Source organism: Ambystoma mexicanum, chromosome 1q (assembly GCF_040938575.1).
Source record: "Ambystoma mexicanum isolate Mex_15411 chromosome 1q, UKY_AmexF1_1, whole genome shotgun sequence".
In the NCBI taxonomy this organism is placed as follows: Eukaryota; Metazoa; Chordata; class Amphibia; order Caudata; family Ambystomatidae; genus Ambystoma; species Ambystoma mexicanum.
Window position 1 is genome coordinate 1,108,558,683 of NC_090922.1, and position 13,879 is coordinate 1,108,572,561.

Below are 13,879 nucleotides of genomic sequence, written 5' to 3' on the forward strand. Positions count from 1 at the left end.
GTTACGCTAAACAACTTGAACATTCTAGTCACATATTTATTAACTACATACTCCCATCCCCTTTCCTCCATACTGCATGGGTGTCCCTTCCAAGGGACGGGAGACGGAACCTTTTTCACCAGAAAAAAACCTTCTTCCCCTTTAAATGAGGCACGCAGGGGTGCGACCCAGGGAGCATGCGCTGCCCTGACTCCGCCCTCCAGCGCCACACCCCAGTCCCCTTTTCCGCGTCGACAGGAACAGACCGAATTCACCAGCGCTCCTGGGTTTGGCTTCGGGCATGTAGTTCCACACGCAGATATCTTCTCCTCTTTGTCTTATTTATCATTCAGGTACTCGGTCCTCAGGCGTCACACTCCTCCCTGGCACATGTTGAATTCCAGAGTTCAGAAGGTGTCCATCCTGCAACGGGCTCTTCCCAACTTCAGACCCCCACACCCTCTGCCTACGTTGGCTTGGCCCACCCACGCCGCTGTTTCTCAGAGTAATTTGCAAAATCAAGGAGTCTGGCCAACTCAACATCATTCTAATAGCTCCATGGTGGCCGGCCAGGCCATAGTTTTCGGAGCTGCTCAGCCTATCGGAGATTCCCCCGATTCACCTCCCTACGGACTTAGCACATCTTCTGGCTCAGCAGGGGGGCAGAGTCATCCACCCCGCACCATAGAAACTAGCTCTCACAGCATGGTACCTGAGAAGGTAACGCTATAGCACCTCAACCTCTCACAGGCTAATCTGGAGATCATACAGGGCACAAGGAGCAAGGCTTCTTGGGCCCAGTATAAAAGCAAGTAGACCAGGTTCTGCCATTGGGCAGACTCCAAGGGAATAGATCCCCTGGCATGCACTTTGGATGACGTGCTCTCCTTCTCGGCGCACCTCGCCCACTTGGGTGTGCAGGTTGACACCTGCCGTACATACCTCGCAGCCATCAAAGCGTACAGGAACTCGGAGGAGGGTACCTTCTTCTTCTCCTCCTCCAATGCTATCGTCAAGAAACATTGGACGGGGCTCGCAAGGCTCTACCCGCCTGTCAAGAGGCTGCACCCTGTGTGGGACCTCAACATAGTCTTGGGTGCCCTGGCGCACAAACCGTTCGAGCTGATGGCCTCCGTGGACATCAGGCTGGTCACCATCATGACGGCCTTACTAGTCGGCCTCACCTCGGCTCGTAGAATCATCGAAATCCAGGCGCTGGTTGCCTCAGAACCATATACTACCTTTCACAAGGACAAAGTAGTCCTGCGGACACACCCAGCATTTCTAACCAAGGTGGCGTCTGCTTTCCCCCTGAATGAGGAAATAGTCCTTTCTATGTTTTTTGCCAATCCCAAGGACTATGCACAGAGTGCTGCACTGCCTGGATGTCAGGCGTGCCCTGAAATTTTACTTGGACAGGAGCAAGGGCTTCCGCAAATCAGACGCCCTGTTTGTCGTTTTCGGAGGCTCAAGACCAGGCTATCGGGTCTCCCAGGCTTCCATATCCCGCTGGATGGTCTCTGCCATCAAAGAAGCGTATGAGGGCCAGCACAAGCCGCTTCTGGCCAACATGCATGCCAACGCAGTCGGGGCCAAGGCAAAGGCCATCTCATTCTAGCGCCATGTCCCTTGGCAAGTCATAGGCAGGTCGGCCACTTGGGCCACTCCCTCGGCTTTCTGCAAGCATTACTGTTCGGATGCCGGCTCTAGATCTGATGCGGCTTTCGGAAAGGCGGTTCTCGGGAACCTATTTGCTTAAGGAGGGTCTCCTCTCCACCCTGGGGCTACATTCAGTTTTAATCGCCCATGCAGTATGGATGAAAGGGGACGGCATGTAAGAGTAATTGATAAGTAACTCACTGTAGTGACTAACGTACTCTTAGTCCTTCGTCCCCTTTCCTCCATACGTCCCACCAACCTCCCACCTAATACTGGTGTCATTAGGCAATGTTAAACCTATTGTCGACGCGTCAATGGGGACTGAGGTGTGGTGCAGGAGGGAGGATTCAGGGTAGCGCATGCTCCCTGGGCTGCACCCCGCGCGCCTCTAAATTTAAAGGGCCAGAAGGTTTTTTTTTCTGGTGAAAAAACGCCCATGCAGTATGGAGGAAAGGGGACTAAGGACTAAGAGTACGATAGTCACAACGGTGAGTAACTTATAATTTTTATAGAACCAGAATGACAAGTCTACAGAACAACTTTTATAAATAGCCGTCGTCACCTATTTCGCACTGTCAGGTGTATTTTCAAGGCCAAGATGATGTCAGCAATTAGTAAATCTACACGTTCAATGCATTATCTTGCTATGTTTTGTTCTTTTCTGGTCGCTAGTTCTTCTTAACTATGGAAAGACACAGAGCCCCAGTCATTATGGTTGGTATTGTGCTGTTTTGATTGAGAGGCCTGTCTCTTATAATATAATTTTTTCAAACCCAAATTATCACAATGGAGACTTGCCCTCTCCCAATTTTTAGAGTGATAGTCCTCTTGAGTGCAGCGACTATTTGTTTTATTTAATACATAAGCATTAAGTCACTTATTTTGAGTGTAATTTGTAGTCTTTCAAAAGTGCAGAAAATCCGAATTATCAAATGATAAATGATAACAATCCAAAAATGATTACTTTTACCATCATTAAAGGAGAGCACTGCATTGCCAGTTTGTTATGGATGTTTCGTGTGCTACTTTATTTTTCAAATGTTTGCAGTGGGTTATTTTGTTTTTGGTTTCAGTTAAAGATTATAATTATATTTTTTCTCAGTTAAAATAGTCTTAACAGTTCCATCTGAGCGGTTTATCCCGTTTTCAAACAGGACGAATACAAATCCCTCTCCCTCAACCAGCAGTACTGCGTTACTTTAAAATGACGAGCCCAATTCTGGCACAATCCTGATGTAAAGGGCTCTGCTGTTCTTGTGCAAGGTTCGCGCTATAAGCAATACAAAAAAGTACCAATCTGCATACCATTACAAACCTCTTCCTCCTAACCCCCTTGCTACATATCCAAAGTACAAAATCTTTGCACCAACACCACCGGGCCTACACGTTCGCACATTCTTAACAGCTTGATGTCACCCAAGCCTTGACAAATAGGACATTCTGTGAAGAGGCTTCGAACTTGTCACAATTTCGGAACGTTCCACACAGTTAACCAAGTCGTTTGCTAACATTGGCTTTTACATACCTATATGAATGCTGCTAGATGTAGTTTGGCATACATATCCCATCCTTGCAAGACCTGCCTGAATGCTGTCATCAGGAACATTAGTAACATTGGCAGCTGCTATTCCTATCATGAGTGTATGTCTTGTATTTTAAAACGCAATTTAGCAGTGGAAACTGTAACATTTGCAGACCAATACAAAATAGATTTGTCAAATTTTTTGAATTTCCATGGATATTTTTTCATTATGTGTCTGAACCCTATTCAGTGTTTTAAAGAGATTTGTAAAAATGCTTGTAACAGTGCCATTTGAAATCATTTGCTGATACCGGGTGTGCTTCAGCAATCTTTGTTTTGTTTTGTACAGGTTAGCTTTTTTGAGTCTATTGGGACACATTCATTCACCGCTCCCCAGCTAGAACAGCAAGTTCATAAATTAGAAGCAGAAGTTCATTCTCAAGACAAAGCTTTAAGGTATGCTAAATCTTGTATTCCGACAATTAATTTGCCTAAATGTGTATTTAGAGTAAAGCCTAATGGATCTTCGAAAACTAAAAGTGTAAAATCCAGTCTGAAAATTATGTCTAGCGTGTTATCTACTGAGGGTGCTAGTTTGGAGGACCCCATATGGTTTGCAATTCAGTTTTTGGGTATTCTGCTTTTTTACTAGGTTGATGATCAAGTCACAATTTTAAATGTTAAGATTTAATTGGAAAGGTTTGTGACAGTTACCCTTAGGAATTTACTTAAGAGTGAAATATTGTAGCTGGGTGAGTGGTAATGATAGACGGAACAAAGGAAATGTTATAATGTATTTTGTGATATGGCCTTCAAAGGCAGTGAAGTGCCAAGCCTCATACCCCGTTCCCCAGGGGTGCAGAATGTGGGGGACAGAGATACCTCACCAGACCGCGACCTATCAGACGCACATTCCTCAGTGAAAGTCACAAAAAGCAGGAAGAGAGATTAAAAAAAGAGAAGATAGAAGACCCTAAAGAATAATTGACAGATATGTCCATCCTGGACAGTGTTGGACACCCCAGGTGTAATGACTGGCTGCCGCCCATGAGGGTGGCGGCTTGTATGGCACAATGATTGTGCAAGCCTCTTGAGAGAGTAACAAGACTCTGCATGGAATTGAGTGTCCGTGTAGAGGATCTCCCACGCAAGGTGGCGGAGACCCCAGAGTTGGACCCAAGGATGATCACCTTCGTCACAAAGGCTTTCAAGGACGTCAGAAAGGGTATGGACAGGGCCTGGAAAGGATGCCAGGAGAATTATTGGACTTTGGATTTGGCAGGACTTGGCAGGACCGATCACCAAAATTATGGATCTAGCCGTGGACACAGAAAACCTGGGGAGCTAGGTTCAGAGAGCAGTTTGCTTGTTAGGCAATGCAAGTTGCACCCTGTCATCCGAGAGGAGAAGGAGCCTTTTACTAAAAATAGATGGCCAGCTGGGGTGTCTGGCTTTGTATGAAGCAGGGAGAGCTGCACAAGTTCTCTTTATTTGGCGAAGCTTTCGCTAAAGAAATTGGCAAGTTCATTGGCACCTACACACAGCTAGAAAAAGCGCAGTTCTCCATCCGAAAGATCTTCCCCAAGTAGGTTCATGCAGGGGGAGGCCGTACTAGAGGCTGTTCAGCCGGTCGTTTTCAGTCACAAAGCAGGCCTCAGAATGCCAGAGTGCAGTACTGGGAGACACATCAGCAAGACTTTCTTCCCAACATGCGGTCGAGGAACTAGAAGACGCAGAGGAAGTGGTTACTTCGAACACCCAGGTGCCCAAACGTGTGAGAGCAGTGAGGGGATGCTACCCCACCGGTGGAAGGCAGGACAAAGTTATTCTTGGAAGATTGGCAGACGTTTTCCAGATGTGCTTGCGTATTACAGGCAGTAACGCGCCTCTATCCAGTCTTCGTAAGAAGGCCCATACAAAAAGCGATTCCCGCCTGCATGGCCCGGATGCGAATAAGCTGTTAGAAGAACAACTGCAGCTTCTAGTTCAAAAAGGAGGGATAGAGTGCAGCGAGAGACGTCCTCCAGCATTCGTCTGCAATATCTTTCTAGTGAATTGAAACAACAAGGTCATCAACTTAAAGGAGCTAAATGGACGCTAGTGTACAGGCACTTCAAGATGGAAGGCATACACCTACTGAGACATTTTCCGGAAAAGAGATTGGTTAGGAAGGATGTATTTGAAGTACGCATTCCTTAAGATTCCGGATGCATCCGAACACAGCACATACTTGAGTTTCCTGTGGGAAATGGCAATGTAGGCATGGCAATTCATGAACCTGCTGTTCGGGCTCTCATAAGTGACCTGGGCCTTCAAAAAAATTGCATCAGTAGCTGAAGCCATGAGAGAGAGAGGGGGGTATAACAATCATAGTATACCTAGATGACATCCTCATTCTAGCGGCGAGCAAGGAAACTCTGCAAGAACAAGTGCTATGGGCGTCAGATCTTTTTTCTTCAATGGTCCATCAATTTAGAGATGTCAGAGCTAGTACCAAGGAAACCTATAGAATTCCTAGGGTTTGTGATAACAAGAAAGTGATGCTGGAACTTCCAGCACACAAAATGAGAGCGATAAAGGAAAAACTATAAGCAGGTCTCAGGAAGACAGTGGTCTCGATTCTGGGGTTTAGGGAGGATAGTAGGGCTGCTATCAGCTTCCATACAAGCCATATTCCCGGTGCCTCTACATTACATAGCATTACAACGGCTGAAAATGAAGTATCTTCAGGAGGGTCTGAGATGTCACCAGCTAGTTCCCTTAGAGCAGAAAGGATGAACAGAGCTAGAGTGGTGGCTTCAGCGGGAGAGCCATTTTTGGGGATGTCCCAGAGTTGGTCATAGAGCCAGACGCAAACAAGTCCAGTTGGGGTGCGAGATGCGGTCCACTAGAAATAGGCGGCAAGTGGTCCCAACTAGACCTACACATTGTGACAAACCTGAAGTTGTCTCACCCGCTAATCCCCGGGGATCTGTCATCCAGGTGGCCAGGACACGGCCATCGCTGTTGGATCCAGTTCCTGGGGGTGGACCAGTGTGGGAGGATCAACTGGATTCGGGGGGGGGAGGGGAGTCTTCAGGGAGTGGAAGTGGGACACCAAAGAGGGAGACACCGTATCCCCCTTCCTTATGACACCTTTTCCCCATACTACCCCGTAGGATATTTAGAAACTCTACCACCCCCACACTTTTCCTATACTAACACTTTCTCATACTGCTGAAGACAACAGACTAACACCAGAGCCGTTTGCCTGACATGTCCAACACACGGGTCAGGCAGAGTCAGGCAATTGCTGATAACTACACACACCTGACAGCCCTTTCCTTTCCCCCCAGGGATAAAAGGCGGAGCATGAGAGCACACTTGGAGCAAGGCCGAACGCACAAAGAAGCACCTATTCTGGGACGGCAGTTCAAACAGAGGAGAAAGGCGGTGGAAACCGAAAGGATGACAAGGAGGGACCTGCCCTTGCCCTTTTTAACCCAGAGTTGCAAAGCCTTCGATAAAAGAGCATTAAGACCGGGAATTGCAGCTGGCGATTGGTACGGCAGATGTCAACGATACACTGGGCCCTTCCGCACTGATGGCCAGGGCGGGGACAAGAGCTTGCTGCAGTGGTACCGTCCTTGACTCCAGCGGAAGAAAGGCCAACCAGTTCAGCACAGCTGGTGGGTCGGAGGAAACTGATAGTGGACCGGACTATGTGTTAAGCTCAGTTGCAGTGGCAAAATGTGCGTAAAAGAAAATATAATAGACAAAGGTGTTTTGTGAACAAGCAAGGTATTAGGGTTAGATTGGTCCAGCGCCACGTGGGCGCTCATTTGAAAGACCAAACGAATACCACCTCCTGAACAAGGACGATATGTTAAAACTACAAGAACCAAGAGGCCCTAGGGGAGGCCAGTGAGGGATGCCAAAGTGGTCCTACAAGGATCAAGTCAAAACCCTTTGACACGTTGCGAAGGAATTGAAAAGGTAAGTGAACTGCATTGTGGTCACAAATGTGAACCTGATGGAGGGATGTCCACAGTGAGCTGTTGGTCTGAGCCCGATTGAGGGAGGCTGACGTTGTGAAGGGGATCAGAGCCAGGATGAGGGGAATCCTTTGGTGAGGAGTAATCGCCCGACATGAACATTAGTAGAAGGAACTTTTGTTTGTGATACATCAGGCCCTCTGAAGCAAGAGACTTTACATAAAAGAAACTTGGGCACAGAAGGCCCTGGTATTGGAAAAAGGAACTGTAAACTCGTATCGGAGAAGCCCAGAAGTGTGCTGTGCTGGAGTACTGCCTTGTCCCGTGTGTCAAACATGGCGAAGGGAGCTCCCAACCATAACATCCTCACTTATCCCACACTATTTTGTAGCATAGAGGTAAGGATTGGCAATAGTTTTTTTTGGTATAGGACCTTATTTGACTAGACTCCACTACGACTGTATTATTATTTGATGGTCGTAGCTTGCTCCCTGTTAGGCAGAAACCTGTGCAGTTCCCTTAGGGACCACTGCAAAAGATTTAATACTACAGGGGTTTGGCAGTAAACCCACTTGGTAGCAGTCTGTACCACACAGATTCACTTGGTATCTGTGGCTGAGCAGTCAGACTTCCCTCAAGAAGAGTTAGGCAGTATATAGAGTATACACAATAGGTACAGAGATACAGTAGCACAAGCAAACACTGACCAGAACTTTGGTGTAAAAGTATATAGATATTTATTTAAAGACACACTTGTAAATAACACTAGCACAAAGAGGTAAGTAAATTCAGCACAGTCACTATTATATATATATATATATACAACCCTAATTACTTATTAGACAAGTCTTAATGAGAAACACCACTTATTTTCAGACGGGGTGAGCGCTTAACATAAGATGGCACTCTAATAAGTTATTAAAAAGGGAGGGAAAAAGGCATAGTTATGGAAGCACACAAATTTCAGTACTTTTTAAAGAACCACAGTAAGGCAGGATAGGCAGAGTTCTACTGGAGAGCAAGGAAGTCAATTGCAAGGCCCACTCTTGGAGAGAGCAAGCAGAAGGGGTCCAGGTTCACACAGTGGGGTTATGCCCAAAGAGTCTTGTAGATAGTTCGCACACAAAGAATGAAATTAAAGTCAGGAAAAGTTAGCTAGGTTGTCCCAGGCCAGCCCAGGTTACAAAGTCTAGGCTTTACTGTCACCCCGAACGATCTGTCGCAAGGGAAGCCAGGCGGGACACAGTACCTTAAGTGGGAAGGAAGCTCCAACGGCGGCAGTTGTTCCTGGCAGCGGGTGCAAGTTGGTGTTTCATCCAAAGGAAGAGGAGGTCTCGACGTGGAGGAAAGATGAAGGTCGTTGCACTGCCAGGGAAGAAACCAGCCGCGGAGTTCTTCGGTTAAAAGGTACTACCTGTCTATTTGCGGTAGTGGTAAACCGTGGAATTCCGGTTGCCGGGGTGCTTGGCACAGGCAAGGCGGCCACGAGATGCTCCAGGGAGGCCAAAAGAAGGTAAAACTGGTTATCCCCACCAGTCAAAGGAAGAAGACTCTCCGGACTGGAGATCTCCTCTGTCGTCGGGAAAAGTGGTGAGACGGTTCAGCAGGGCTCCACCGGTGGTTTCGGCGTTGCAGGTCATCTCAGCTGCTCCCTCCTCGGATTCTTAGGTCATGTGGCGACTTCTGAAGTTCCAGTCCCCAAAGCCCTGCTTTTATGCAGCAAACCCCCATTCATTCAGCCTAGGCCGGCTCACCACTTGGGCCAATCACACAAGAGTGCGACTTGAGTTGCCAAGGCAACTCAGTCCAGGGTGCCTAAACCCCCCCCCTCCCACAGACCCTGTGGTACCCAGACAGAGTGGCACCACTTTTGGAGGCTTCTGTGGAGAAGCCCGCCAAAAAGTGGAACAAAGGGCTCGACTTGGGTTGGAGTCACAGAAGAGAACACAAACGCCATTTTAGAATTGAGTTCTGGCAAAAAAATACCAACCAGTGAATTAATATTAAATAAATAAACCGGTTGTATGTTTGAGGCTATAGGAATTAAATAATTAAAGTTGGTAACCTCGAACAATGGGAAAATCCCATAGAGATATATTCGCGGTCGAATATAAAAAGTAGTATCCACTGCCACCAGCCAAAACTCGATCAGGGGGGACGGAGACGTGCCCCCTTGAACAACAGACCCCGGGGCAATCGAATTGCCCCGACCAGTACGTCCACAATATGATGGTTTGTACTGGTTTCTGTTCATAATTTGGGACTAGTAAAGCCAATGGTGACTTTACATGCCCTAGGAGACAGTAGTCAGTCTCAGGGTATGGAGTCTTTGTTTGGGGGTCGCTATGACACCCCTGGGTTACGGCACGGAGGGTGCTGTGTAACCCGCATCCAAAAAAACACATGAAACCCTATTGAGTAAAAGACCCCATAGCCCATAAAACACATGCAAAGACAAAGGAACACCTGAAATCATGTCTAAGAGTGGGAGTAAAAGAGTCTCGCTCTTAGCAGGAGAAAAAAATAAACCCCAAAAATCCAGCAAAGCTGCTGGGGGACTCGCTAGGTTTGGGAAATTAGCCTTTACAGAGAATTCTCCCTAACACTCCCATCTTAGATTTAAGTTTAGATTATGCATTTATCTAACCCATTTTTACAGTTTAAACAACCTTGAACTGTGATCACTTGTGTCTGTCTTGCTTTGATACCATGCCTTCCTTACAAACATAAACGGGTTTGTGCGCAGTGAAAATCTTTGCGAGGACCGATTTAACTGTTGTATCCCTCAGGATGGACAATATATCATCAGTGAGATAGATCTACTGACTAGGGGAGCCAGATCCAGGATGCTAGTAGAGCTAGCCAAGGACTTCAGGCACTACTGCCTACAAAGGAGAATTTCCATCACAGCAGAATATCTCCCGGGAGTTTAGAATGTGGTAGCGGACTGAATTTCCCACTACCTAAATGACTCCAGCAACTGGGTGCTGCACATGGTCGTTTTTCCTAGGATAGCAGTATTGTGGGGACATGAGATCTGTTTGCATCCAGGTTAAACAGATTTTTCTGCTGGCGATGAGACCCAGAAGCATTAGGCAAAGTTCCATTTCTACAAACATGGGTGGGTGCAGTGCACTACGCTTTCCCGCTTTCAAGATCTGCAGGGACAGGGCAGAAGTAGTGATTATAGCACCCCACTGGAGTTTGCAATCGTGGTTTACAGTTCTGATAGAAACTTTCCTCAGATTTCCTATGTACGATTTCTCACCAGCAAGATCTGCTCATGGATTTGGCAGGGCACTGCCATCCTCTGAAGATGACAGGGAACCTTTCATTGCTGGCCTGCAGGGTGTCTAGTTCAGATGCAAATTGCCAAGAATTTCGTGGTTAAGCTGCCGACTTTATCAAGCAATCATGGGCCACTTCTACTCTCAGGAGCTATGACGCTGCTTGGAGCCTGTGGGAACACTGGTGCGAAAGACGGTATGTTCATGCTGATTTTCTAGCATCGCTATCAGATGAGGGCAGCGCTTACAGGACCATAGGTGTATACAGGTCAGTCATTTTGGCACGTCACAAACACATAGATGGAGCACCAGTAGGAGAGCATCCGGCAGTCTTGCGTCTGCTCTGAGCGTGACGATATGTAAACCACCATTGCAAAGTATTTGTTTCTTTGGGAAATGAACAGAGTAGAGAAACAAGGATCTTTCAGACATTTATCAGGAAAGCTACCAATGCTGCTATGTCTCGACTCACACAGAAGAGTGGCTGACGTGAAAGCACTGGAGATGGATAGGAAAGTATTTTACCGGAAGGGTTAGCGTTCGCTATGGCAAAGCATACTAAGAGCAACTCAAGGGTTATTTCCTATCTGTATTGTCCGGATTGCCCAAAATTGTGTGTAGCCGATTGTATCAAAGACTATGAGAATAGGACAAAGGAAGTTGGGCCACAGGGCATCGCTCAGCTTCTCATAGCGAATAGGAAGCAGTTTAATGGAGAGGCGGCAGCTAAGATAGCTAGGTGGGTGCGAGAGGTGATGACACTGGCAGGAGTTGATGTACCACTGTTTGGAGCGCACTCAGTAAGAGGGACCATGGCCTCTAAGGCATTTGGTGCGGGAGCTAGTCTTCAGGATATCTTGAAATCAGCAGACTGGTCGAACAATTCTACATTTCTTTCACACTCACCTGTCTCTCTGCAGGAGCGATGAATGAGTCTCCCTTGACCCAGAGTTCACATTTCCCCTGTTTCACCCGGAGGGATACCTGTCAAATTCAAGGTGTACACTCAGACCTGAATTCACTTGATTCCCCTGGGCCTTTCCTTCTCAACTGTGTGCTGTGATGTCCCCTAGGGCTTACCTTGATCTTTAGTAGGGTGTGCACTCCATCCTGCATCGCAGGGGTGCGATTCACTCATGTGATTGATGCCAATGTCTGTAGGCTGAGTTCAGATGCCACATGCTGTTTTATGCCGTCACAGCGAGGCCGAGTGTTCAAGGCGCCAGTTTTTTCACTGGCTAGAAAGTCCTTCCCACAAGTGAACGTTGCGCGGAGAATGTTGTCTCCCCAAAACTTTCCGTATTGTCTTTGTTTGCCAGTGTATTTGTGGGTGAGTAGCGCTGCGTGTAGAAGCTAGCTGCTGGTAAGTATGTGCAGCGCCTTCAATTCGAGTGCACCAGGTAATGTCTCTCCCTTTCCCTTGCAGGAGAAATTATGTGTTATTAGCGCCTCGAGTCCGGGTTCAGTGCTATTGGAGACTTGGTGGTTTGGTAAGTATGCACCGCGTAGAGAGGAAGAGGAAGAGGGAGAGGGAGAGGGATGAAATAAGTGTCCGTGCTATTGGGGCGAGCGCAATGAAAAATGTCTCTTCTTTCTTTTGCAGGAGTTTGTGCGCTCGTACAACTGACCTGGATTCCAGCGTTGCGGGAAGATTTGGTGAGTATGCGCAGCGTTAGTGATGTGCGCGTGTTAACCCAGTTCTCCTTTGTTCTTACAGGTGCCGGTGTAGCAGTCCCCTCTTGATTGGAGCTTGCTGCGGCGTGGAGAGTCGAACGGAGGTTCCTCCGGAGCAGGTAAGCAGAAGTAGGATGATCCGGAGCAGGTAAGCGGAAGCAGGATGATCCGGAGCGGGTAAGCGGAAGCAGGATGATCCGGAGCGGGTAAGCAGAAGTAGGATGATCCAGAGCAGGTAAGCAGAGCTGGCTGATCCAGAGCACGGCAAGTGTGTTGCTGATACAGCTCACAGTAAGCAACACGAAGCGCTGGAAGAATCTTGGGTGTGGCTTATATAGCCTGCCACACCCAAACACTAGAGAGCTCATGAATTGTCATGCACTTCCTGTTTGGCAACAGGAAGTGGTAACCAGGAAGTTACTACAAACACTAGGAAGGAAGTAAAGGAGGGATCTGCTATGGGTTCTTTGTGTGCCTATGCCAGGCCTGCCAAGCCTCCACGCAGCTTGCCTGAACTACCTGCCTGATAACCATGACACTTTAAGACATTTTACTTCGCGCCAATTTCAAGCGTAGCAGCTACAGTGCTGAGGAGCTTTGAACAAGCATAATGCTCGCCTCTGGTCTTGACATTGAATGAAGATTTCCCAAGCTTACAGCACAGGGAGTCTTGATTCTATTAAGACGCAGAGGCAAGCATGATCTCACCCGATGTGTAATATGTGGAGCAAGCTGTTATGACATGTTGCTGTGATGTATTGGTAGTCTTAAGACGTATTTCCCTCCCTAATATATCTGCTGTATTGACAGGGGAGGACCAGAAGACTGGATAGAGGTCAATAGTTTTCAGTGTCAGTTAATTTTCTGCTGGTATCGAGGAGGCGGCAGAAGGTTGAGAGGCAGTTGCCTAGGTTTACAGTTCAGTTTGCACTTGATCATCGACAGTGAAGTTGTGGCTGGGAGGTGCTGTTTGTATATAGATGTCGGTTTTAAGGCATCAAAAGAAGAGGAATGGACCTGGGCAGGAAGTGTCTAGTGGAGCCCAGAGGAAAGGAAGCGAGCTAATGAACAACTACACAGAACGGACATATGGTGATTAGAAGTTCTGTGTTGGTGTTTTTATATTCTGTTAAAAAAAACATTCTATAAGGAAAGTGAAGATTTGAAACTGCTGAGCAGTAGAATAAAAGAAGTTGAAGCATAATGCTCACCTCTGTGTCTTTAATAGAATCGATACTCCCTTAATCTTCATTATGCAGGATATGGGCTTTAACCCCTTAAGTGCCAGGCTATTATTGATGTCTATGTATGTTGGATGTATAGTGTCTGTGGATGGTTTGGTAAGATGTGGTGTAGGCGTGGGACAATGGAAACCTAGGAAATGTATATTTCATTCTGGCAAGTTGCATTATAGGGTGGCTTTCCGTTATCTGAATGCAGTTGTTGTATTATTGATGTACTGATGGTTGTGTATCTGTGCCACAGCTGTGTGGTTGGGTGATGGGCTATTATCTGTTTTATGCTCTTTATGACCTTTTGAATGTCTGCCTTCACATATATATATGCTTCCTTGTATTTGTATTTTTTTAAAATTTTATTTATTTATATAGCGTGCCAAGCCCTCGGGCACCTGGGCGCATTGTTTCAGTTACATTGGAGCAAAGTTACAAGTTAAGGTTATATACAGTAATAATAGGGATACATCAGTAATGTGCATACATAGGAGTCAACATCAGCAATGTGTACAGTAAAAAGAGTGTAAAACAGGTTACTTCATAAAATAC

At 46.8% G+C, this 13,879-nt stretch overlaps 1 protein-coding gene across 4 annotated transcripts in view; it reads left to right on the forward strand.

Annotated features, from left to right (window-relative positions):
• The window catches only part of CCDC18 (coiled-coil domain containing 18), a 2,185,916-nt gene that overhangs the window by 251,900 nt on the left and 1,920,137 nt on the right, over positions 1–13,879 (forward strand). For all 4 annotated transcript variants that reach the window (XM_069641832.1, XM_069641829.1, XM_069641831.1 and 1 more), the window contains exon 5: positions 3,510–3,616. In XM_069641832.1, the coding sequence (XP_069497933.1) occupies positions 3,510–3,616 (107 nt within the window). The remainder of the gene's footprint in view (positions 1–3,509; positions 3,617–13,879) is intronic.